Source organism: Protopterus annectens, chromosome 4.part0 (genome assembly GCF_019279795.1).
Source record: "Protopterus annectens isolate FY-2018-M chromosome 4.part0, PAN1.0, whole genome shotgun sequence".
In the NCBI taxonomy this organism is placed as follows: Eukaryota; Metazoa; Chordata; order Ceratodontiformes; family Protopteridae; genus Protopterus; species Protopterus annectens.
The window spans coordinates 870,468,624-870,495,857 of NC_056733.1; the positions used below are offsets into that span (position 1 = coordinate 870,468,624).

The 27,234-nt window shown below is 40.1% G+C and overlaps 1 protein-coding gene across 2 annotated transcripts in view; it reads right to left on the reverse strand.

Moving 5' to 3' along the window:
* Window positions 1-27,234, reverse strand: part of UPB1 (beta-ureidopropionase 1) — a 1,115,631-nt gene that overhangs the window by 915,842 nt on the left and 172,555 nt on the right. For both annotated transcript variants that reach the window (XM_044068825.1, XM_044068826.1), the window contains exon 3: window positions 13,822-13,909. In XM_044068825.1, coding sequence (XP_043924760.1) covers window positions 13,822-13,909 — 88 coding nt within the window. The remainder of the gene's footprint in view (window positions 1-13,821; window positions 13,910-27,234) is intronic.

The following is a 27,234-nucleotide window of genomic DNA, read 5'->3' on the forward strand; positions in this document are numbered from 1 at the left end:
TTATAGTGTTCTTCAGTTGGCCTGTGTGCACTTCTGATGGGCAACATCAGCCACGATTCCAGTGCATAACCTGCATCCTTCAGTAAATTACCCTGTAGGATATCACCCCTAGTAAACATCTCATACAGTTGGGAGTTATGCCAGACATGTGAGTTGTTGTAACTGCATGGGTTGCCAGCACACACATTCCGGATGATGGCCTTAGTGTCACACATGACCTGGCAGTTAATGGAGTGGAAGCCATTTCTATTTATGTATACCTTTCCTTGTTCCCAAGGTGGTGCTTTGATTTCTATATGTGTACAATCTATGGTAGCTGGTACTTCAGGGTAGTGTGCTACAAGGTAAACCCCTGCATATCTGTGGCTCTGTCCTCAGGTGTACGGGGAAAATATATGTAGTCACTGGCATGTTGGAGCATAGCATTCAGGAATTGATGGCAGATCCTGGATGCTGACACCTGTGAAACCTCCAGCATGTCCCCAGTTGGTCTCTGTAGCTAAAATTCTAAGTGCTACATATACCTGTATCTCCACTGGTACTGGTTCTCCTCAATTTGCCCTTGGTCTGAGTTGAGGACTACAGAGGTTGCAGAGTTCCTGTAGTGTGTTTCCACCCTGTAGCACTCTGCAATTTCCACCTCATGCAGATTGTGATAAGTTAACCAGGGCCTAAAAACACTTCTCCTTCTTGGCCTTGGTCTGTTAGCAGCAGGAGCAGCATAGACTTCGGCCTATTGCACATACACATGAATTAAAGCAATAGCAGCCTGTTATATTGCTTCTGTGTTCACTCCTTTCTGTGGCTGTATTCCAACAGGTTTTAGAATTCACAAGGAAAACCAGCACTGAATCTACAAGGTTGCTTTATAGCTTGCTGACTAGCTCCTCCTTCTTGGATTGGTTGATCAGCATACAATTTAACTGCTTATGTTGTAATTAGCTTACCACAGTGTTTACCGTGTTTGCACGTCTCTATACACCATGTAGATTCACTTACTGAATCCAAAATGGTGCTCTATTGTGTGCTCATCTCACCAAGATGCACACACAGTCTTAGCAGACCACGTAGGCCTTATTGAATCTGCTTCATAGTCTTTGAAGCAGTCTGGGGGGGAGGGTTAGAGGGGAAGACCTTAAGGGGTATAACTTCTAAGGTTGTATGTTGGTAAATCTCTGAATAGTCTGGAGGCTAGTGGGGAGAAGTCTCATCCTTCATAAGTTCATACAGCCGACAAGTGAATAGAAAGTTAGCATATTGTTTCACAGGTAGACGGATAGATTTTCCAGCGATTTAGCAGTAGTATTCATTTGTTGAGGAGCATGTGAAGAATTTGCATATGGCATTTGAGATGGTTTGAATGGTAGATGCAGTTCTTTTACAGGATGCAGTAATAAAACAGAGATTGTATTCTAGATTAGTCAGTAAGACACATTTACCTATGGCATTCCTACAGGGTCTGGAAAAAAGGGGAGCTCCTACAACTAGCCCAGAACAGGAGACAGTTTATGTTTTTATGTGTGACTGTCCTCTGGCTCTATGTCTGATGACTGGTGTCTGATGACTACTCACATTAGGGACCTAAATCAACATCATATAAAGGAAACTTACTGGAGGGATGGGTACATAACTCAAAGTATTCCCAGCCTTTGTAATAAGTTACCACCATAAGTCAAACATACTACCGTAGGTATTATCAAGGTGAGTACTGATGACTGGATTGACAAAGACAAATATACCTCTGCGTTATCATGTACGGTCCTGCTCTATCTGGGAAGGGAGTGCTATTAACTGCCTGAAAATGGTGGTAAGATCTTTCAAGTGTGTCCACATATGGGTGTATTTAGCTAGGCATCTTATGGTCCCCATGATTGCTTGCCTAGTATTGTTCTTATGCTCCTAAGAATTACAGTCAAAGATATACTCCTTGGCAATTCAATAAAGTACACAGTAAATTAACTGTAATGCTCTTCATAGTCTCTCATTGTTCATAGCTGCTAGAAGATCTGCCAGTTTGTGGAGAGGGCAGTATCACTGCACGTTATCTAACCAGAGCTGCTCAACATTTGGCAACTTTTGCTAGAGGTCTGGAGAGATTCTGCTGAAATCCAAAGCATTCACTGCTAAGATCGAAAAAAATAAGTACCTTGTGAGTTTCTTTTGAACTTTGCTGACTGTATTTTATTATTTTGCTGCCTCATTATGTCGATTTTACTGTATTTTTTTGCACTTTAAAAACGTTCTGTTGCTTTAAGTAGCTGGTACACAGCATAGACTAGGTTCAGATTTGCTGAATCCAGACTGTATTGTTAACACTTGAGCACTATTCCGACCATCTTACATTAGGAGGGCCCTGCCTACATGCCTATGGCAGAAATGTGTAGTCTGAGCCTCATCTAAGTTGGAGATTACTGAAGAAAAGCTCACTGTGTGCTTTCCTATTGGCAGTTTAGCTTAAAAGTGTTTAATCTCACCTGTATTTAAGCCTTGTGTTTGCACGTAGCTGTGTACTGTGCAACGGGGTTCAGTGGTGCCCTTTACAGATGCCAAAGCCTTGAAATAAAGTTTCTACTAGCCATCTGTTAGTGAACCCTCCCAAGCTTCCCTGCTGCATTGCGGAAAACTCAGTTGCTCATTAGGAAGCATTGCCATAGTTTTCACTCCTAGCCTTCAACAGAATAAAGCCCCTTTGTTATTCCTAAAATCTGGTCAAAATAGCCCACTCCCCAATTGTAGTTATGATAAAAACCTGCCATAATGGACAGTCAGTTTCCAACCATTTCACTGGCCAGCCTGATTGACATGGGCATCCTGTGGCAATGTAGCAATTGCCTCATGTATACTGACAACCATTTACTCCTAAAGCAAACAAATGCCCTTTGTGAGAGATGTAATTACACTATGAATTTAGAAACAATTCTCTCATGTAACAACAAACTGCACATCAAACAGGCTGTCAGCATACACACTTCACCTCTCACACAAAACAAGGTCACAACACAAACTCACATACACAGAGGTACTCAATAGGAGCCTTCCAAAAGATCAGAATCCTCCCAATTGCAAACCACTTGCACACACTGCAAAGCAAATGGAATCCACTACACATAAAAACACACACCAGTGTCTCAGCAAATAAGCCTGTAAAGCAAGACACCTCAAAACCAAATGTCCTTCTCATAGGCGACTCCATTGTGAGACACACAGATGTCCCCATCACCACACAGGAGAAGGTCATGGTCAGGTGCCAGGATCTGTCAAATTTCGCACACATCCAAGTTACTCAACAACAATTACTGTCACAACTGTGTCATAGTACATGTTGGGGTGAATGACTTGAGATGTACCTCTCTGGACTACATGAAGAGACACGACTGAACTCTCAGATCATGTATCCCAGGTAGGTATGTCCCTAGCCCTAAGCAGCCCTCTACCTTCATCCAGGATGAGGTCACAATATAGACAAAAAAATTACTGACTTCAACAACTGGCTAAGCTTCTGGTGTCAATCCAGGTGGATCCATATCTGTCAGTCTGGGAAGACATAATTGACAGATCACGCTGCTTTGCCAGAGATGTGCTTCACCTATGCTTTCAGATACTGGCAAAGGTGCTTGCCTTCCCCATAGTGCCTTTTTAAGCAATGTCAAAACAACAAAATTTCCGACATAAAAAAATCCACTTGAGACAAACTCAAGGTTATGCTGCTTAATTCTAGAAGCCTAAACAGGAAACTGGACTCCCTGGAAACACTCCTCACCTTGGAAGATGCTGATGTCTGTGCAGTCACTGAGACATGGTTCAAAGCTGCAGAGTGCACCTGGCCGTGCAAGGCTACAATGCTTTCCACATGTTCAGACTCCCAAAATGAGTATGAAAGAACCAAAGGTGGAGGTGTATCCATCTTCATTAAAGCCAAATACACCTAGAGCCTGGTTTAACAGTCCGACTCTCTTGAGCTACTCCAGGTCCAGCCAACAAAAGGTAAAACACCCTACCACATCATTGCTATTTACACGTCCCCCACCATGAACCAAGAGAAGCAAACCGCCTACCTGGACTTACTAGAGTCCCTCATTATATAGCCAAACACTTTGGTCATGGGAGATTTCAATTATCCTTCCACTGATTGGGTGACATACACAAGCACAAACATGCTCGCTCTGAAGTTCCTGGACATTGTCAATACAAATGCCTTGTAACAGCTAGCCTGCATCCCCACAAGGGGCTCAAATGTCTTAAATTTAGTACTCACTAACATGGGGGAGGAGGGGTCACTGCACCTCCCCCTGTGTGTTGCCCTCCCTAAGGTCAGACCACAAATCTGTCTCATTCGAAGTGACAATCAGACCTGACACCCCCACAGGATTGAAAAAAAAAATGAAACATTTCTCCAAAGCAAACTACAGCCTACTAGGCGATGTATAAAAAGTTTCAAATCCCCTGCTAACACAGCCAACAATGACTCCTAGGCACAGGAGTACACAAATGCCCTCTGTAACCACATAAACAACTGTACAGATGTAGCTGTACCGGACAGGATCAAAATCAAGTCCTCCCAAAAAGCATGGCACCCTGGTGGACCTCAAGTATAAACAGGTTATATAACAAAAGGAAAAAAAATCTGATGTCTATGAACAAAAGAAAACTTACTCAGCTGAAGAACAAAACCCTCCACAGCTTGAACAAGCAAATCAGACGTCCTGCAAAGTCTCTACAGCTAGTTACAAAGCTAAATTAGCATCCCTAGCTAAGGATAATCATAAGGCATTCATTAGTTACATCCAAAATCTAAAAGGGATCGTCCAACTGTGTGACAAACATATTGGATGGTACCTCTCATACTGCACCTGAGGAAGTTGCCAACCTGCTAGCTGACAGATTTGGCACATACCTCACCCCTCTGTCCCCACCACCCATACCCCAAAGCATACCTGACACTAGTATTCTACCTTGTATCTCCACCCCAAAATCCCACCCATCCCAATACCCCTAACCTTATGCACCATAAACCACATCTAAACATTAAACTAACCAATCACAACACCATTACATCATCTCCTCCATTCCCCCTCCCACCACAACTCAATCACTATAACTCCTCTCTGTTCATATGCCTACTCAACATACAACCGTGCAACTACACCACTTATAACTGACACCCTCCCACACTCCACACGTCAAAATCCTAGCTTACCCTAACAAGAACCAGTACCAGTACTACACCACAGAAGTAACATTAACAACACACTACCCCATGTCTACCACTACCTTACAGTATTTAAAGATGTTATTCCCAAACTTAATCATAACAATGTTATTCACAATAGGCTACCATTCCACCAACTATCAAAGACACTTAACTCTAAACAATCTCCCACCTACCTATCCAAACCTCATCTTACCACACACATACTATACAAAATTTTCATAACACTACAAATCTTTAAGACAACCACTATACAGCTATTCACATACAGATATGTACAACCATTTACATCTCTATACTTACTGCAATAAAACACAAAACACACACCCAAACGTCCATATCCACACCAACATAAAGCAACACAACTAAAGCAAAGTGGTGACATACACCCGAACCCAGGCCCCAAACTCCCACAACAAACATCTCAAACCCTACACAATAATCTCACAACCCCATAACTAAACTAGAACAAAGTAATTCAGACTTAACGGTTCATCAGTCTCATGTTTATCTATCTCATGCAAGCCCACTCTAGCTTCCCTACAGAAAGGAAAGAGTGGCTATTAAACTTAGCTTTTTTGTAAGATGATATTCCTAGGATGTGACTGGATATTTCTGATTACAACTTATGTGTATGTACTTAATCTGTTCTCCATTTAACTACCCATTGCTGTATTAATGTTAGAGCCAACTAGCAACATGGCATTTTACTGCCGATGTGATCTTGTAGCCGACATTAGTACATACAGTTCTGCACTGTGACTTGTTTTTTGAATTTTAAACAGTATTTACAGCTAACTGCATTTTGGGTGATAATTGTTTTGAAGCTGTATGGGTAAACCCTTGCTATCCCAGTGACGAGCACAGCAGTCGACCACATTGTGATATGTAATTTACTTAAAGGATTGCTATTTTGCTGTTAACATTTGCTTCAAGGTTACTGCTAACAGTTATACAATGTCATCTTGTCTGAATGTACTTATTGATGATTATACTGAAGCCCAGACAGGTTTTGATGTAGCTCTTGTAACTCCTATGTTCCAGCTGTGATTTCCTTTATACCCCTGCTCTAACTGGGGTACTCCTACGGCTGCTTGACCTTTTCTCCTTTCCATTTTTACCCCTGTCCTTATTTCCCTTTGGTACCAGTTTTCACTTGCAACTCAAAACCATTTCTCTCTTACCCCTCTAAGTTAAACTGGTGATGGATTCCTTGTAACTGGGTTTCCCTTCAACCATTTCTCTCTTACCCCTCTAAGTTAAACTGGTGATGGATTCCTTGTAACTGGGTTTCCCTTCAACCATTTCTCTCTTACCCCTCTAAGTTAAACTGGTGATGGATTCCTTGTAACTGGGTTTCCCTTCAACCATTTCTCTCTTACCCCTCTAAGTTAAACTGGTGATGGATTCCTTGTAACTGGGTTTCCTTCAACCATTTCTCTCTTACCCCTCTAAGTTAAACTGGTGATGGATTCCTTGTAACTGGGTTTCCCTTCAACCATTTCTCTCTTACCCCTCTAAGTTAAACTGGTGATGGATTCCTTGTAACTGGGTTTCCCTTCACAAACCCTGCCTTTCTCCCTTTACTCTCACCCTGCTTTATCTTTTTTTTCTCTCCTCTTCCCTCACTCTGCTTTCTCCTAGAACCTACCAAATTGTGCCGTTACATACGCCGCTCCCTGTGCAGACTGTCCATACCCTATTTGTACTTCTCTCTCTGTCACACTCTCTCCTTAGGTCCTACACTCAAAACCAAAGCTGAATTCCAGCATTCTGAGACAGCAAGAGGAGTGCCACCACTAACAACACACTCATGTCTCCATTACAGTGCTGTACCAAAGCTACAACAGTAAAGCTTATTTGTTCACACTTGATTTTTGTTACCTATAAGACATCTCTTAACAAGTTCAGTTACAGCACATCACCGTGGCACCCTTCCCTCTCCTCCCAACTCACTCCTCCCTTACTGTCTTTACTGTACAGCCACATTTGTTTATTTGGTAATAACTCAGTACATCCCTACAATTAATTTTATACCTGTGTTTACTTGCTACCATGCACAGCCGCTAACCCCCTTTTACCTTTGAAAACTGGCTCATCTTACCTCTAAACTCCATGTGAAATTTTACATTTAATGATTGTTTATTTTTCTGACTGAAGCACAAACTGGTTGTTGGGTTTCTTTACAAAAACAAACGGTTCCTAACAGCTGACTCCAGAATCTCACTTGCTCAAACATACCTTCTCCCTAACCTCTTCTATACCTCTCAAATCCTTACAAACTTACAGTCTTACAACTCTCCAAACTCAAAATCACCTATAATAAAATTGCTCGATTTGCCACCAGTCTTCCTTCCAAATCCCACCACTGTCATGCCCAAAGGACATTCAGCTGGCTGGAGTTTCCTCACTAGCTCTAGCCTACTCAACTTCTCATAATCTACTCTGTCCTTAACAAGCCCTCATCCTGTTCTAACATTTCCTCACTGGTCTCCCTTTATACTCCCCCTCAACTTCTATGAAGCTCTGACCAACATCTCCTACAGACACATAAACCTAAAAAAAATATTGGCCAGAATCTATACAGTTACTTCACTGCTCTATCATGGAACAAGCTTTCCATGACCCTCAGAAATATCAACCTAGTCCACGAGTTTAAGAAAGCTCTTAAAACACACCTTTCCAGCACCTGGATCTGTCACTGTAGTCATCCTACCCGAATCCTTTCTCACAAACTATCAACTAATTCTTAACCCTCGTAAAACCAAACTAATGATCTTCTCTAATAACAAATCCATTGTCCACACTTCCCCTTCCTCATCCACTCATCAAACGAAACCAACATTGAACCAGTCTCACACAGTTAACTTCTAGGTGTTATCATTGAAAAAAACCTAAAATTCGACAAACACCTAGCATAAGTCATCAAGAAAACCCAGATAAAAATAGACACTTTACAGAGTGAAATCGTTCCTAACAAACTCAACTAGACAGTCCATCCCAAGAGCACATCTACTATCCACTATAGTTTACGCTCTCCCCACACTCACAAATAGGTTCATAGGTTGGTAATACGCTATCGGCCCTAACACTCAAGCCTGGCCATAACAATTCCCAGGATATTTCTTCCCACAATATTTACTTTCCTGACCCCTGTCTAGCAGGGCGACTGACGTGATCCCTGGGGTGAATTTCCTATCTCCCATCCAATCGTCAAGGTTCCTTTTGAAGAGGGCCAAGGAGGTGCTCTGCTTGACATGTATGGGCAGTCTATTCCAGCATATGGGAATTCTCTTAGTCAGGAACCTATCCCTCCAGTATGTTTTGTTCATTGTGATGACAAGGTTTAGATCCCTGGAGCGCGTGGCTCTGAGGGATTGGGATTTCTTTAAGTGGAGCATGTCCAACAGCTCAGGGTTTGACATGGCCCTGTATGTTAAGCAGAGATCACCTCTGATTAGACAATATGCCACAGAGTATAGCTGGAGTTTTTTTAGACAGTCAGCATAGGGCATCTGCTTTAGGCCTGTGATTCTTTTAGTGAGGTATTTCTGTGGCTTTTCCAGCTGTTGCAGATGTCTTGGAGGTACATACCAAACGGGGCGTTGTACTCTACAATGGGTCTAATGAGAGATGCATACAGTGGGACAATGGCCTCCTTTTTTCTGGATGAAAAGCCCTTAGTGATGAGGTGTGCCACATAGAAGGATTTCCTGACTGTTGTGGCGATGTGGTTATCGATGGTGAGACCACTGTCCACCTGTGTCCCTAAGTCTCCCATCACACTTTCAGTGTTTAGTGTCCTGCCACTTATGTGGTAATTCATGGGCACATGGTTTTTCCCAAAGGGGATAACTATACATTTCTTGGCAATAAGCTTGAGCCCATGGCTCTGGCACCAAGCATCTGTTTCTGTAAGGCCCTTTTGTAGAATATCCACATCATTTGGGGATTCAATAATGGCTCCCAGTTTGCAGTCATCTGCAAACTTTGTTAGCCAGAGTCCCTTAGTGTTGACCTGTACTTCAGAGAAGTAGATGCCAAACAAGAGCGATCCCAGGACTGAACCCTGAGGTACTCCATTTGTCACTTGTCTAGAGCTGGATTTGGAGTCGGCTACTTTTACACTCTGGGTTCTGTCAGTAAGCCAGTTGGCAACCCATCGAGTGACGTAGGGATTTATACCCAGCTTAGTAAGTTTATCTATGACTCCAGAGTGGGGGATGGTGTCGAAGGCTTTGGCAAGGTCCAGATAGGCTGTGTGGACCGCCTTACCCTCGTCCACAGCTCTGTAGACTGATTCAAAGAAGTCAATCAGGTTCAGGAGACAAGATCGGCCCTTCACGAACCCAAACTGGGTGGGGTCCAGTCTTTGAAGGTTGCCAATGTCTTTGTTTATAAGTTCCATGATAATGCGTTCCATGCCCTTGTAGATCAGGCTTGTCAGACTGATGGGATGGTAGTTCCCAGGATCCAAGACGGATCCCCCCTTGTGGAGTTGGATAACTGTAGATGTCCGCCACTCAGTGGGCACGAAGCCTGAGGTGAGGCTATGATTAAACATGACACTTAGGTGAGGTGCCAGTTCATTTTGTAGTTCATGTAGTACACAGCCTGGGATGCTGTCTAGTCCCATGGATGCTGTATTCTTAGCTTTGGAGAGTGCATTTTCTACCTGTGTGGCCATGATTACCGGAATTTGGCAATATTTTGGTATTGAGATGGGCCCTTTAGGGGGTGAGTGGGGGGTGAAGTTTGCACTAAATTGATCTGCCAGTATATTGGCAATATCCTTGGGGTCAGTATATTTAATGCCATTCTGTTGTAGCTCAGAGCAGATCTGAGCATTGCCATTTAGATTCTTGACATAACTATAGAATGCCTTGTGATTGTCTTTTGAATCTTTGGCGATTTTATTTTCGTAACTAGCTTTGGAGGACTTTATAAGGGATCTCAGCTTCTTATTGAGGCTGGTAAGGGAATTTTTTGCATCCTGGGATTTTTCTCTTTTCTGCAACAGTTTCTTCCTTCTGTTGTATAGTTTTCTTTATGGCAGGAGACAACCAGATTGGCTTCCTTTTTTTGGAGAAGAGCGTCTTGGTTCTATTTAGGATGGCACAATTCATGCACAAGAGGATGTGCTCGTACAGTGCCTTAGTGTAGGGATTCAGCAGTCGAACTTTCAGCTCCCGTCTGCATGGGTGTCATGAAGTTTGTCACTTCTGACTTGAGTAGCATGAAGTTGGCTTTGGAGATTTTTTTTATGGAGGTGTCCGTACTGGCGGGGGTGGGGGTGGGATGTGGATGCCAAGGGTGATTTGCTTATGGTCAGATCTGACTAATGAGGGGGTGACCACTGGTGTGGAGCATCTATCTCCCATGTTGGTAATGACCAGGTCTAGGATATTGGAGCCCCTTGTGGGACAATGGATTAGTTGATCCAGGGCGTTGGAATTTATGAATTCCAAGAACCGTTGGGAAAAGGTGTTGGTACCCGAGTAGTTTTCCCAGTTAATGGCAGGGTAGTTAAAATCACCCAGTATTAGGGTGTTTGATTGTATCTTAATATTTTCCAGTATGTTTAGAAAGGTGTAGTGAGAATCTTGGGGCATGGTGGGGGATCTGTAGAAAGCTACAATTTGGATTGCAGTCTTACCTAGTGTTAGTTGCACACCTGGAAAATTTCAGATGCATTGTGTTGGGCAACTAGCCTGGAGGTGTGAATATCCTTGGTGAATATGGACACTCCTCCACCATTAGTGTTTCGGTCTTGGTTTGGTGGCCGAAAAGTGTGGTAAGAGTTGTAGTCTGGTATTGCAGGGGTGCTCTCTGGAATCTTGAACCAGGTCTCAGTTACTGCACAGATATTGATGTTCTCCATTTTTAGGAGTGCCTCGAGAGAGTGCATTTTGAGATTTAGACTTCTAGCATTGAGTAGCATTACCTTCAGATTTTTGCATGCTTGTATCTGTTACGGTGGTGGTTTTGTCCTTTGAACCTTGCCTAAAAAGGCACTATAGGGGAGGCAAGAGCTTCAGTCAGTAACCTGAATCCCAGGGGTGACAGGTGCAGACCATCTCTGGCAAAGCAAATCTAAAAAAAAAAAAACAGATCTAGCTAAACTACAGAGCTGTTTCAACAAAATTGCCAAATTCGCCACTAACTCCCCAGTCAGATCCCACCACTGTATTGCACTTCATCAACTACAATAGCTAGAGATACGCAACTTACTGTCCCTTAATCACATAACAACTGCCCACACCATAATATACCAGTCTGAGAAATGTCCAGCTTTACAAAACCTGGTTCAACCATACTGCAATAATGGAACCCTAAGATCTTCAAATAAATCTCTATTGAAAATCCCAAAATCAAATAACTTCTACGGAGACTCACTATATGCTAATAAAATTGCCAAAATATGGATTACCATACCTCAATAGATAATAAATACCAGAAACCCAACCACCTTTAAATAGCTTCTGAGACAACATATATCCAAGACCTGGCTCTGCCCATGCTTAGCTTCTGTCTGAGCACGACACCTCCTCCACTCCCTAGAAAAGAAACTTAACATCCAATTTTTTTTCTTTCTCCTCCTCCTCTCTGTTCTTTTTGTAAATGAACCTTCTTAAAATTTTTGTACATATATTTTTCTACTAGTTAATTCATTGTATCCCATCTTTAAGCACAATTGCTAGTTATGTTTTTCACTGTATAACTATTAATCAGTATCAAAATGTTTTATTGTATTGCTATCTTTTGAACTGTACATCTCTTGATCTTTGTATTGTTCTTGGAGCTTTTCTCCCTGGGCCTACACTGAAAATGGACTTCTAGTCCAGTTGGACACTCCCAGTAAACAAATATCAAAAAAATAAATAAATTTCCACAGAGCAGATCATATCTATGCTCTCCATGGCCAAAACACAACCTCTATGGGACCACATAACATCCCAGGCTGCTTACTAAGCAATCTAAAACACTTTATTTATTTATTTTCAGTTTAGCACTCTTTTTAACCTCAACCTGAGCACTATATTTGTTCCAGCAGAGTGGAGAACAGCAATAGTAATCCCCTTGCACAAAGGAGGTCCATGAACCGACCATGGGAAATGCAGATCCATAAGCTTAACCACCCTTATCTGCAAAGCCATGGAAAAAATCATCATGGACCTTAACAAGGACACAGGCGACCTTCAAACTCTTGACCTGACCCAGTTTCACTTCTTGAAGGGTAGATCATGCCTACTGGACCTGGTGGACTTCTTTGAGAATGTCACCACACCCTGGATGAAGGCAAAACAGTACATACCACCTATCTTGACTTAGTCAAGGCTTTTGACACAACACCCTACTCAGGTATCATTGAGAAACTCTTCCAGCCAGGGATTAACCCATACGTCATTAGATGGGTAGCCAACTGGCTCACAGACAGAACGCATGCTTTCAAAATTGGGAATTCCACCTCTACCAGTTACAAGTTGCATACCACAAGGATCTGTGCTGGGCCCTCTACTGTTTGGAATCTACTTCTTAGAAGTCCAGGTGAAAGTAGATGGCCTGTGACTTACCAAGTTTGCTGATGACTGCAAACTGGGTGCAATCATTGAGTCCCTAAACAATGTTAACATATTACAAAATGGGGCTAACACAGACAAATGATTGGTGCAAAAGCCAAGGACTAAAACTAAATGCAAAAAAGTGCATTATTATCCCCTATGGCAAAGAGGAAGTTACTGCAAATTACAATACTGACAGCTGACAGCACCCCCCCCCCAAGCTCAAACCCAGGGGTGCAAGATTTGGGAACACAGGTAGACAGCAATTTAAACTTCGATCATCGTCTGTCCACAGTGGAAGAAAAGCCTTCTATGTTGCATAAGGGCATCACATCCAACACTAAGGATGTTATAACTCCTCTGTACTCGATCCTCATCATACCACTAAAAGAGGACAATGCTCCCTTTTACATGTACCTTACTAGACACCTGCAGCAGCTGGAGAGACCACAGAGGTTTCTCGCCAAGAAAATTCAGGGTCTCCAAAATATGACCTACATACAAAACTGAAAGCCCTCTCACTATACTCTGTACTCTACAGGCAGCTAAGAGGCAACTTGTGCCTGGCCTACAGAGCAGTCTCTGACCCTGCCCTAATGGAAATGCTCATATCCGCAAATCAAATGGGACAAGAGTCACTCACTCACTCCAGGGATCTCAACCTAGCCTGTAACATTAACTGAACATGCTAGAGAGACAAATATATCTCCCTGAGAGTGCTGCTGCTCTGGAATAAACTCCCAATTCACATGAAGCAGAGCTCCTCAATGACCCTTTTCAAGCGCAACCTAGACAACTGGAAGGGAGACTGTAAAGTCACCTCAGGGGTGGCACCTATGTCATTCACAGACAGGGACAGTTGTTGGTGATCATAGACTAGCTCTGCGAATAACAACCATCTAATCAAGTTCAATTAGAGAACATGGGTATAACATAGCTAGGCCTGTAAAGGCCCTAGGGCCATTAGCCTAGTAAACTCCTATAAACCTAAGAACCTATGAACAAGCTACAACAAAGTCCAAATATTTTAAATTTATCTCAGGTACTTACTCCAAGCTTCTTGAAAACAAACAATGTTGACACTGCACTGTGCTGCAACTTCGACAATCTCTGCTATCCGCTTGTGCAATGCAGCAACCTATAATAAAATATATAAAAAGGTACACAGAAAATACTTCTTATTCTCTCATCTTAGAAATCAGACTCTTCTTAAAAAGGAAAGATACATTTTAGTGTCATCTTAAAATCAGCCACTATTATTCAGGAAAGTAAAAGAATACAGGTATTACTGCAAATATGTCTTGCTATGCTGAAAGAAGACTGCATATTTAATGTTTGCCATTTTGCATTTAAAAGCATAAGTGAGCACACAACAGGTTACAACTCACATGTACCAACAACGAATGCTTCTCATGGGAGATGGATCATTCACTCCCGGCAATTACATTTTAGGACAGATCCTCACAGAATGCCTGATAACTAATACTTAATGTTATGCAAATAATCTGATACAGAAAGTGAAAATCAAGGTAAAACTTGTATGCTGTCAGAATTCTCTGCTGAGGAGGCTTCAGCATAATTTTAAGTTCTCGGGAGTTGGGGGTGATGCACAGATGAATGCAATGACACCTCGGCTCCTAGTAGGAGAGCAGTACTGGGAATGGATGACTCAAATATCAAACCTACTACACAAAACATTAACACAGACAATTAGTAACTGCTTATGGGATTAAAAAGTACTTCACACATGACAAGGATACTAGCAGGGCCATGCCTGACATAAGATGATTTATGAAGTAGGAAACAAAAACAAATTTGTCAAAACTGTGGTCCCTAGAGGTGGTAGCTCAAGACTGGATGTCAAGAAAATATGGTTTAATGGAAATATTAGCTACCAGTGCAATGCAGTAATTTGTCGATAATGGAGAACAGTGGGCCATGTGTAAGTACAAATCCTGAATACAGAGTAACGTGGTTACCCAAAGTCCAGTGTTCACCATTACCACCTGAAATTGTTCTTCTTTTTCCTTCGGCTGCTCCCATTAGGGGTCGCCACAAGGGATCACCTGTTTCCATTCCTTCCTGTCCTCTGCATCTTGCTCTGTCACACCAACCAACTGCATATCCTCTCTCACCACAAGCATAAACCTTCTCTTAGGCCTTCCTTTTTCTTCTTACCTGGCAGCTCCATCATTAACATCCTTCTCCCAATATACCCAGCATCCCTCCTCAACAAATGTCCATACCAATGCAATCTCATCTCTCTGGCTTTGTCTCCAAACTGTCCAACCTGAGCTGACCCTCTAATATACTAATTTCTAATCCTGTCCATCCTCACCACACCCAATGCAAATCTTAAAAATCTTAACATCTTTAACTCTGCCACCTCCAGTTCTGACTCCTGTCTTTCTGTCAGTGCCACAGTCTCCAACCCATATAACATAGTTGGTCTCACAAGCATCTTGTCGACCCGTCTGTCACAAATCACTCCTGACACTCTTCTCTGCCCACTCCACCCTGCCTGCACTCTCCTCTTCACCTCTCTTCCACACTCACCATTTCTCTGAACTGTTGATCTCAAGTATTTAAATGTATCCACCTTCACCAACTCTACTCCCTGCATCCTCACCATTCCTCTATCCTCCCTCTCATTCACACACACATATTCTGTCTTAGTCCTGTTGACCTTCATTCCTCTCCTCTCCTCTCTAGAGCATATCACCACCTCTCCAGAGTCTCCTCAGCCTGTTCCCAAACTGTTACTGACACTAAATATGATAAAAGTAAAAAGCTTTTCATTACTGCTGAGAATATCTGTCAGTTGTCCATAACGCTAATTAGAATAATTCTTAACAATGAATGCACAACATGCCCTTCAAATGTGAAACAGTGAGGAATATGGACTTTTTAAGACTCAAGATGAGGAACATTCCTCATAATAAGGTCACTTCAGAGGTATGAGTAAAGTTTTCTACCCACTAATTTTAGCTTTGCCCCTGTTTATTGAGCAAAGAAGTTGAGAGTTGTGACCAAGAGGATACGCAGCAGCTCCTACATGTTGCCCAACTGCCGTAACAATCCAGGAGCTTCTCAAACACACTGGTACAGTCCAGTGTTATCTATTAGCATCAAAAATTCTGTAAGGAGGTCTAACCTTTTCAACAACAGGAGAGAGTTCTAGGCTGGGAATCCTAGGTGGTTACCTTCACAGGAACATACTACTAAAAGCTGTGGTTCAAAGCAAAATCAAGATGTGGATATCCAACTTGCTCTGCTTTATGAAATTATTCAGTGAAGCTCACACAGCTGCTGTACAAATATCTAACAATGCATTTCTCACTGGTCGCTACTGCCCTTGTTGAAAGAGCTCTAGGCACACAAGACAAAAGTTTACTGCATTTTTCTTAAAAAAAAAATAATGCAATCAGGCAACCATCTAGCTACAGTAATTTTAGAACCTTATAGCCCACTTTCTGATGAAAAAGGGAAACTAACAATTGTGAACCTTTCCTGAAAGATTTGGCTCTACCCAGATAAAAGCTTCATCATCTATCTAGTGCAACATAGTTTCTCCTTAAAAAAAGTATTCAGGCAGGTTAAATGACAGAGTGAGGCTTGTATAAGTGACCGTTGAACCACATGGTTTCCAACTCAGAGATTCTTCTAGTAGAAATAATGGCCATTAAAAAAACAGCTTCCATGATATGTAGCATGTAGCATGTACCATGCTCAGCTGCAGCGGTTAATGTCCCTAAAACAAGTACAAATTCCATGGAAGGACAGGATCCTTAATAAGATGATAGATAAAAATGTACATTTGAAAAAAGTGCTTTTTTCAAGGATACTAATGACAGGATGTCTGTCAGAATATTGATAAAAGTTAGAAATGGCAGCAAAGTGCACAGTAGCAACGGAATAGCAATCATATGTCAAAGATCTGAGGAAGGTAATCCACATTAATGGAACAGAATGTGAAAGAATCCAAACCTTTAGAAGCTGCCCTTATAGGACAACATGTCCATTTACTGATATATGAGTATCTGGACTACCTTGGTGAGGTATGGAGTTTCTCTGACTATTACTGAAACTGGAGTAACCATGCAGTTAGAAATAGGGAGCAAATGTCCACATGAGGTTTGTTTGATCGGCAGGTCAGAATGGTTCTTAAGGGCCTCACATGTGTAGGTTTCTTCAGAAGATGAGGCCTGAAAAGAGGAACTCACTCTTGTCAAAACAAATGAAGCTATGACTGTAACACTGGACTTGTTCTGCCTAGCATTCTGAATTAATTTCTGCAAAAAGCAGAAAATACATAAAAGAGTCCTGGGGGGTCATTTCCAGATGGATCATTCCCTGGAATACCACCATGGTGAAGGGATGAGGAAGACAAAGTTACTGCACTTGGAGTTGGCGGGGAAGCAATGAGGTCACTGTAAGCCTTCCATAATCAACAGAAGAGATTCCAAGGTACAGCTGGAGTAGCAGTAAACATTCATAATGCATCAGTAAACACCAACTGACCCTATCCACAAAGGGACTGCTTGGTCCAGGAATGTGACTGGTGGTCAGACAGCATCCTGTGTATACAGCCCATTCCTACTTCCTCACTGCATATCAACAAAGGTGCAAGGACACAGTGTTCCCTGCCTGACTGTGTAGCAAAACCATTGTGTGTGGACAGCATCAGCACCCTGCAGAAGGGAGTCTTGAAAGGCTGCAGTGTTAAATCATGTGGCCTCATCTGCGGAATACTGATGAGCCAACTGACCTCTGTCTGTGATCATACACCTTGTCTGCCCTTTATTTTTATCATCTTTACTGAATTATCACTTATGATATCGGCAACCATGCATTTATATAAATGAAAACAAACCATAATGATATATTCTCAGTTACAAACATTATACATCACATATAATCTTTTATACAATCATTGTCAATTGAACATTACATAGGTCATTTAATTCCGGCCTTCCCTTAAACATCATTCCTCCTCCAAAACATTATTCTGCATATATTGTTCACACAATTTTGTAATTTGCTCCTACCCTTTTCTAAAGTTTCCACTTCCAGTTCTTTTATCTCTGTTACTATATTCACTACTTCAGATATGGTTGGTTTAGACTCTGATTTCCATTTTCTAGTAATTGCTCTTTTGGCCACCACCAGAATTAAACTTAGCAAGGCCTTGCAATGTCTAGGCAATTCAGACACTGTATCTCAGCTAAAAAAAAAAATAATAATACTTTCCTTAGCTACACCGATTTGCTCACACAATATTTCTGACAGTCATCTGCAGGGAATTTTTTTAAAGTCTACCAACTCATTACACTCCCAGAAAATATGTTCCCAGTTACCTCTTTCTTCCCCATCACACCTCCAACATTTACAATCTACCTGAGGAAAAATTATTTGGAGTCTGCTTGGGGTACAAAAATACCTATGCAAACAATTCCAAGCAAAACTCCCAAATCTTCTAAACTTCACTGCATACTTGAGAGACATACATAGATCATCACATTCTTTATTTGTGAATTGCTTATCCAATCTCTCTTCCCAACCTTTTCTAAACTCCTCTAACTGATTCCTATAGTTATCGGCAATATTTTATATCCCCTACTAATTATCCCTTTTTAACAGAAGTTTCCTTTCTAGATTCAATTAAAAATCTACCAGTACTGGTCTTACACTTAGGATCTCCCTTCCCTTTCTCTTTGCCTATATTCTGATATTACTCTTTGACAGGGAAGACAGTCTCTAGCCTGCAGTCTAAATGCATTATTGGCCTCTTCTCATTCTATTACCTTTCCCTGTCTATTTGCCCCCATACACTGGTTCATTTGTCAGTTTTCTCCAGTAAATTCTAGCCCTCTCTTGCCTATTCGCATCATCACCCCCTCCACCCTGAATTATAGCTATTTGCTTGTGCTATGTGTAAGATGTTTAACTGTATAGTTCCAAAACATCCCTTCAAATTAGGTAATGCCAAACCATCTTGTTCTATCAGAAGGACCACCTTATCTCAAACAACTCTCCCCCTCCTCCCCCTAGAAAAAATCCTTTAACTCCCCATTAATTACTATTCACAACTTATTTTCTAGTTAACAAAAACATGCGTGACCTGTGTATAAATCCAAAGGGACCAACAACATGTTCACTGCTTGTATCCTGCCATGTACATCCACAAACAACAGCCTCCAGTTCCCCAGTTTCTGCATTATCTTCTGTCCAGTCTCTTCCCACATATCCCCACCCACCACAACAGAATCCCTAAGTACTTCCCCTTATCATGTATCCATAAATATGGGCACTGCCTGAACAATTCATGTGTTGGAGCACATTTTACAGCTATACCCTTTGTTTTATCTTAATCAATTCCACTTCCTGAAAAGACTTGAAACTATCGAAGAATGCTCCAGAATACTGACATGCCCCCTTAGCTCCATCTGGTACAAAAAGAAGTTATGTACTTACCATAACGTTCCATGTTTGTAGTCCATCTCACCTACATTCTTGCTGGATGGGTTGGCTCCAACTCGGCCGATACTAAAGCTCATGAGCTTTTACTGGTTAGAGGCTATCCCCTATCCCATGGTGCCTCACGGCAATTCCCCACATCTTGTTTGCAAGAAAGTAACTACATACATAATAGTAATTATGCTATCAATAACTATGTACATACAAACAAAGGTACTTTGATATAATATCTATTCCATGTGGACAGACAAATACAGCAAGGTCAGACAGCATAATGGATAGTCCACCAGTTCCTCCAGGATACAGGAAGGGGGAAGGAGGGAGGAACGCAAGAATGTAGGTGAGATGGACTACAAACATGGAACGTTACGGTAAGTACATAACTTCTTTATGTTATGTAGTCCTATCTCACCATAATTCTTGCTGGATAGGACAGCGTCCCCAGCACCTTTATCCCGGGTGGCTCAAGCAAAGAGACTCTTCAGTATAGTGGACCCAAAGGATGACCTGTCCCAGGAGGCCAAATCCAATTTATAATGAGTAACAAAGGTATGAGGTCTTGCCGAAGTAGCTGCTGCACAAATGGGTTCTATTACCAATCCAATAGCAAAATTTATTGATAATAAATTAAAATCATATATACATGCAGAAAATTATTTATTAAAAGATTCTTGGGATTTTTTGTCTACAATGAAAATGATATTTTTTTAACTATAGACGTCAAAGACTTATATTCCGTTATCCCACATCAACTAGGAATGGAATGGGTAAATTTATACTTGACGGAAAAGGGTCTAATTCAAAATAGTATTAATTTATTTGATCAGTTAATAGATATTATTTTAAAAAATAATTTTATATTTTTTAACAACAACATTTATTTACAAAATGAAGGGGTAGCTATGGGATCTCCTTGCAGAGGCCTCTACGCAAATATAGTAATGTGTGTATGGGAAAAGAAGTTTATTTTTAATTCTCCATGTTTTATTCATTGTAAAACTTACTTACGTTTCTTAGATGATATATTTATTTTATGGAACGGGAATAAAGAAGGGATAGATGAATTTTTAAATTATATTAATTCAACCACATCTTTTTTTAAATTTACAGGTTTATTTAATAAAAATACAATAGCTTACTTGGATGTCTTATTAGAAAAAGATTATAATAACAAGAGATATATATCAAAAATATTTCGAAAAAAGACTTACAGCAATAGTTTTTTGCATTTCGATAGTTGCCATCCTATGCTCAAAAAAGAGCGGTTCTAAAAGGCCAGTTTGTCAGAGCAGCAAGAATGATTAGTAACATGGATGACTTTATATCTGAATGTTTGAATTTATGTGGAATGTTCAAAAACAGAGGGTATCCTAATAGATTGATAAATGATGTTATGGTAGAAATAATAACTAAAGGTGATAATTCATATTTCAAACCTCTATTGAATCAGATGAACAATGTAATTATAGATTCCATAGAGGTTAGTAATACGGATGATACTAATATACAATCAAATACCTCTGATTTGTTTTATTCCAAGTATAATGTTTCTAACATTCAAACTACCAGTGAATTAAAAAATTTCACTAGAAGTTTTATTTCTACCTTTAATTCTGACAGTGGCTCAATTAATGAGATACTCATAAAAAATTGGCAACTTTTAATAGCTGATCCATTTTTACACCAGTATTTCAATTATAATCCATCAATAGTGTACAAAAAAGGTACTAATTTGAAAAAATGTATGGAAAACACACAACACAAAACAAGGGAGAATGTATAAATGTGGTAGGTATAAATATTGTAGTTATGTGTTTGAAACCACCGAATTAGTAATTAATGGCACAAAGATTCGGATAAAGGAAAAAGTTTGTTGTACTAGTGAAAAGATAGTATATTGTGCCTTATGTTGTACATGCACAGCGTTTTATGTAGGTAAAACGGAAAGGAAATTGAAGGACCACATGGGAGAACATATTAGAGCTATACGTGATTGCAATGAAATGAATGCCTTAGCTAGACATGTTATTACTTATGCATCCCATTCTTTCAAATTCGTTGCCCTAGGTGTTCTAAATTTGGATGCCAGGGGTGGTGCATGGCAACCATTATTGGAAAAACTAGAATTACAATGGCAAATAAAACTTAATGCACATAATTGGCCAGGATTGAACAATGCCATTTCTATTGCTAGTATTTTAAAATTAAAAAGTCTTACTAGATAATTATTTACAGGTTATCTTTTTGGACATTTACATATATTTCATATATTTTCACATATTTAAATATAGTTTTAGTACCTGAAAGATTATATAATTTATTTTTTAGATTGTTTTTAATATTTATACATTTGTATACATATACATATATTTATATATTCATATATTTTTATATATATATTTATATATATATATATTTACACCAATTTTATATATTTATTATTATATTACATTACATTGTATTAATTAATATTATTCATTATTTTATTGAAGATATCATATAATGTTATTAATTAGCTTTCTATACATATATTTTATTACAACAGCAATTATTTTTAGAACTTTGTTACGTTAGTTCATCAATTAAACACACATTATTTATAGTACTTAATTACAACACCTTCGTTCGTTGTTTTTTTAGTTGATTAATATAAGGAAATATATTTTTTAATACACACCCCCTTTAGATACATCTAGTTTCAACACACCTCTTTATACATATATATATATATATATATATATATATATATATATATATATATATATACATATACATACATTCTTACTGGCTCACTCACAAGGTTGGCACCATTTGGTTACATTACATTTATTTTGGAATTGCCACCTTTATTGGGATGAAACTGTCATAAGGTTTCTTACTTTAAAGTCATTGTTAAAATAGAGCTAATCATGTAGTGTGGACGTTATTTATTTGTTGACAAAAGGTCGAATTTAGATGCGCGTGTAATGGAGACTGTTTAGGCATAGAGTGTTTTTGTAGGTTATTTATCACAGTAAGTTAATGTCATTTTTAAAAAAAGTTTCATACAACATTATTTCATACACAAACTTTATCAAATGTACATAAGTGCTTTTAAATGGGTCACTTTATTATGTTTATGAATGTCTTGAATGTCATTTGCTGATACGATAATGTTTCACGTGCTGATAGATTGTAATAGTTTATTTATAAAATGTTACGGTTATTTGTTTATTGTTATACTATTTAGGAAACACTGCATCTTTAAGGTTCCGCAGTTCCAGCAATTATTACATCACTAAATTGGAGTATTTAAGCAACAGGAAGTGATGTTTTGGTTGTTTGAAAAAGTTTGGCAACTGACAAACGAAAGCGCTTACCTTATTTTTGGATATCAGCTTTTGCTTGTACTATTTTATTTATTTATTCGAAGTAAAGTGATTTATTCTTCAGCCAGTCTGTGTTTTTTTCGTTCACTTGGTTTTTGGTTTCGTTCGTGCTCTTATACATAATAGTAATTATGCTATCAATAACTATGTACATACAAACAAAGGTACTTTGATATAATATCTATGCCATGTGGACAGACAACTACAGCAAGGTCAGACAGCATAATGGATAGTCCACCAGTTCCTCCAGGATACAGGAAGGGGGAAGGAGGGTGGGACGCAAGAATGTAGGTGAGATGGACTACAAACATGGAACGTTACGGTAAGTACATAACTTCTTTATGTTATGTAGTCCTATCTCACCATAATTCTTGCTGGATAGGACAGCGTCCCCAGCACCTTTATCCCGGGTGGCTCAAGCAAAGAGACTCTTCAGCATAGTGGACCCAAAGGATGACCTGTCCCAGGAGGCCAAATCCAATTTATAATGAGTAACAAAGGTATGAGGTCTTGCCCAAGTAGCTGCTGCGCAAATGGTATCAATTGGGAGTTTTGATCTAAAGGCATATGAAGCTGATACTGCCCTAGGTGAATGGCCTTTTACTTTAGCAGGTAGTTATTTCCCAGCATTTTTGTAAGCAAATGAGATGTAGTCTGAAAGCCATTTAGACAGAGTGACCTTGGAGACGGGCAAGCCTTTGTTTTTGTCTGAGAAGGAAACAAACAATTGATCCGATTTCTGAAAATCTTTAGTCCTGTGCAGGTAAAATCGGAGAATTCTGTGGACATCTAATTGGTGTAGTCTATATTCTGATTTATTACTGTAATTTGGAAAGAATACTGGTAATTCAATAGTTGTATTTAAATTCTGTTCTGAACATACCTTAGGGAGAAAGGAAGGATTAGTTCTTAAGAGACTCTATCCTTGTGGAATACAAGGAGGTCGAATGGTCAGGGCTTGCAATTCTGAAACCCTCCTAGCAGATGTTATAGCAACTAAGAACAATGTCTTCCAAGACAACAATTTTACGTCAGATGAAGAAGACAGTTCAAAAGGTGGAGAAATCAATGAGGTCAGAACTAAGTTCAAGTTCCATGGCTCCAGAAGTTGCCTGATTGGAGGTCTGAGAAGGAGGACTCCTTTCAAAAAGGTTTTACATAAAGAGTGGGACATAACTGGATTTTCCATATTCCCAAAATGATAGTTAGAGATGGCAGCTAACAAAACTCTAATGGTAGCAGCTGCAGCTCCTTCTTGAAAAATAGATGCAAGGAAGGACAAGATAGACTCTATGGGAGCTGAGTAGGGATCTATGCCTTGTTTAGCTGCCCAAATGGAAAACCTTCTCCATTTGCTGGAATATAATTTCCTGGTAGAAGGTTTGTGTGAAGAAATGAGGATGTGTTTGACTGTAGGAGAAAGGGAAATACACCTGGCTATTCTTGGAACTGGAGCAGCCATGCTGTCAATTTCAGGGTTTGGATGGTAGGATGGAACTGTCTTGACTGAAGAATCAGAAGGTCTGGAGATGGTTCCAGAATCCATGGTTCCTCCAAGAGACAGGGCCACAGGAAGGGGAACCAGACTTGGCGAGGCCAGTAAGGAGCAATGAGGACCAGGTTACTCTTCAACAGTTTTGCTTTCTGAATCACTTTGGGTATGAGAGGAAATGGTGGAAAAGCATAAAGAAGTCCCAGAGGCCAATTGTGGACCAGAGCATCCCTGGGTGACATCCCCGGATAGGGAATGAGGTCAAAGTCGTTGCTGCATTTGGTGTTCATGTACATGGGGAATAAGTCACAGCAAGGTTGGCCCCATTTGCGAAAAATCTCTTCTGCAACTTTTGTTTTCAGGGACCACTCGTGAGGCATCAGAATTGCTCGACTCCATTTGTCTGCTATCACACTGGACTTCCCCGGAATGTGCATTGCTAACAAAAAACATTGAGTGTCCATCGCCCATTTCCATACTCTTAGTGCCTCTCGACAAAGTGGGTAAGACTTGGTTCCCCCTTGCTTGTTTATGTACCACACTACAGACATGTTGTCTGATTGAATCGCTATTATCTTGGTGGGAAGAGAACTGTGAAGTGCTTGCAACGCATATAGCACCGCTCTCCTCTCCAGAACATTTATGTGCAAGTGGTTCACGTGATCCTGCCAGATACTTTGGACCGTCATTCCCAGATAATGCCCCCCCCCTCCCATCTGGGGAGCGTCCATGGTCAAGACTGCATTTTGTTGAGGGAGAGCAAGGGGGCAAGGGGATGACCTAGATGAAGCTGATCTGTATGTAACCACCATGTTAGATCCTTCTTGCAGGAATTTGTGATGAATATTTGGTGGGACAAGGGTAGATCCTGCATTGACCACTGGGCAAATAGTAGCCACTGAAGTACTCTCATGTGTAGATGGGCTAGGGGAGCTAAGAGATTGGTGGAAGCCAAAATCCCAAGAACTTGAAGAACTAAGTCAAAAAAGAGCCCAGCACCAAGAATGATGGCTCGGTTTATTCTGAGTGTAAAAAATCAGACCAATTTTAGCACATTTGCCTTCATCAGTGATTACCATATAGCTAGGTTAGTCATGCATTTACATATCCAGCATTAACTGTCAATAAATCAATAAGGCATTTAAAGGCACAGTAAAGAAATAATAATATGCATCCCTATACATCATAAAAAAAAATCATGAAAAAATTTTTGAGGGAATGCATTTTAAAATGTTACAAATGGTCATTAAGACCCGGGGAAAATAGAGCCCTCAACTTAACTATCCACATTTTTTCTTTTTCATTTAATAAGCTGTGCCAACCCAATTTTAGAGATCTATCACCCCATATTTTGTCAATGATACAAAAGTGGAATACCGCTGATTTGTGAGTGCATACATGTCTGTAAAGTGCATTGGTCATGCGTTTATTCCTGATGTCACCTAAATGCTCTGACATCCTAATTCTAAATGGCCTAGAAGTCTGCCCAACATAAAATGAAGAGCAGGAACAGTTAGCTAAATTGACCACCCAGTCTGTGCTACAATTTGCAAAATGTTTGATCCTGTATACAAATTTGGTATTTTTACTGGTAAACTCCTTAGATTTTAATGTGTTTACAAAAAGAGCAATGCCTACAGGAAAGTGATCCAATCAATTTCTCTCCTGTGATAGTTAGTTGATCCTGCATGGGGTCCCTTTCTGTCCTGGATTTATAATGGTTAAGGTGAGATCCTAACGTTCTACCTCTACGATATGAGAACTTACATTCATCTAGAAGGAGATTAGATAGTTCCTCATTTGCCATGAGAATATTCCAGTTTTTGTTAATTGCATTTCTAATGGCGTGAATGTTCCTACCATATGTAGTTGTAAATCCAAGAACATTTTCTGATGGTGATGTTTTTCCATGATATTTCAATAATTCTGTCCTATCCTGCCCCGTGGCCCAGTTACTGGCTGTTATATGTCCAGGTTTATAGCCTCTCGCCTTAAACTTGTGAATTAAGTCATTTTTGTGATGTTCATAGTCATTCTCAGAGGAGCAAATCCTTTTGATATGAAGGAATTGGGACTTGGGAATATTCCTAATGATGTGATCAGGATGTAAGCTCGTAGCTTCAAGAAGACTGTTATATTGTAGATATTTTCGGAATACCTGGGTCGACAGTGTATTATCTGTATTTCTACAAATCTCAACATCTAGAAAATGAATTTGTTGATGGTGCATGTTAAGTGTAAATTCAATACCCCACTTATTATCGTTGAGGAATTGAACAAACTCCAAAACATATTCTGTATCCGCCCGCCAAACCAGCCAACAGTCGTCCAGGTATCGCCGCCAAATATCCATCTCACTCAAAAAAATGTTACGTAACTCATCATATATAAGGAATTCCTCCAAGTATCCCATAAAGAGATACGCATAAATGGGGGCAAAGGATGCCCCCATAGCCGTACCTCGCACCTGCCAATAACATTCCTTCGGAAAATAGAAGATGTTTTTTATAAGGACATGTTCTGCCATACAGACTAACAATGTACTGAAACCAGGAGGATAAAGGTTTGCTTTTTGGAGCCAATATTCAAGAGCTTCAAGCCCAGCCCAATGTGGAATGTTTGTATATAGGGCTGTAACATCCAGTGTACACATTATCTATCCTGGTTCCAATTGCGTATCACTTAGAATTCTAAGGAATTCAGTCGTGTCTTTGAGCCTAGACCTAACCATTTTCAGAAATGGCTGTAAGTACTTGGTAAGAAATTCTGATAAGGGTTCTGTAAGTGAGCCCATACCAGATACTATTGGTCTACCAGGTGGTTTCTGCAAAATTTTATGAATTTTTGGTAGCAAATAAAGTATCTGTCTCTGAGGATCTTCCACGTTGAGATGTTGTGAAACTGATACACTAATAATCCCTTCCTCAACAGCCAATTCCAGGAAGGAATCAATTTCCTTCTTAAAACGGACAGTGGAATGGTGGAAGCCAAAATCCCTAGAACTTGAAGAACTATCCTGGCCTGTACTTTGTCTTTTTTCAGCAAGAATCTGACTTGGTTGTGCAATGATTCTATCCTTTCTGATGTCAGTTTTGGTGTCATGGTGGTTGAGTCTATGTCTGAGCC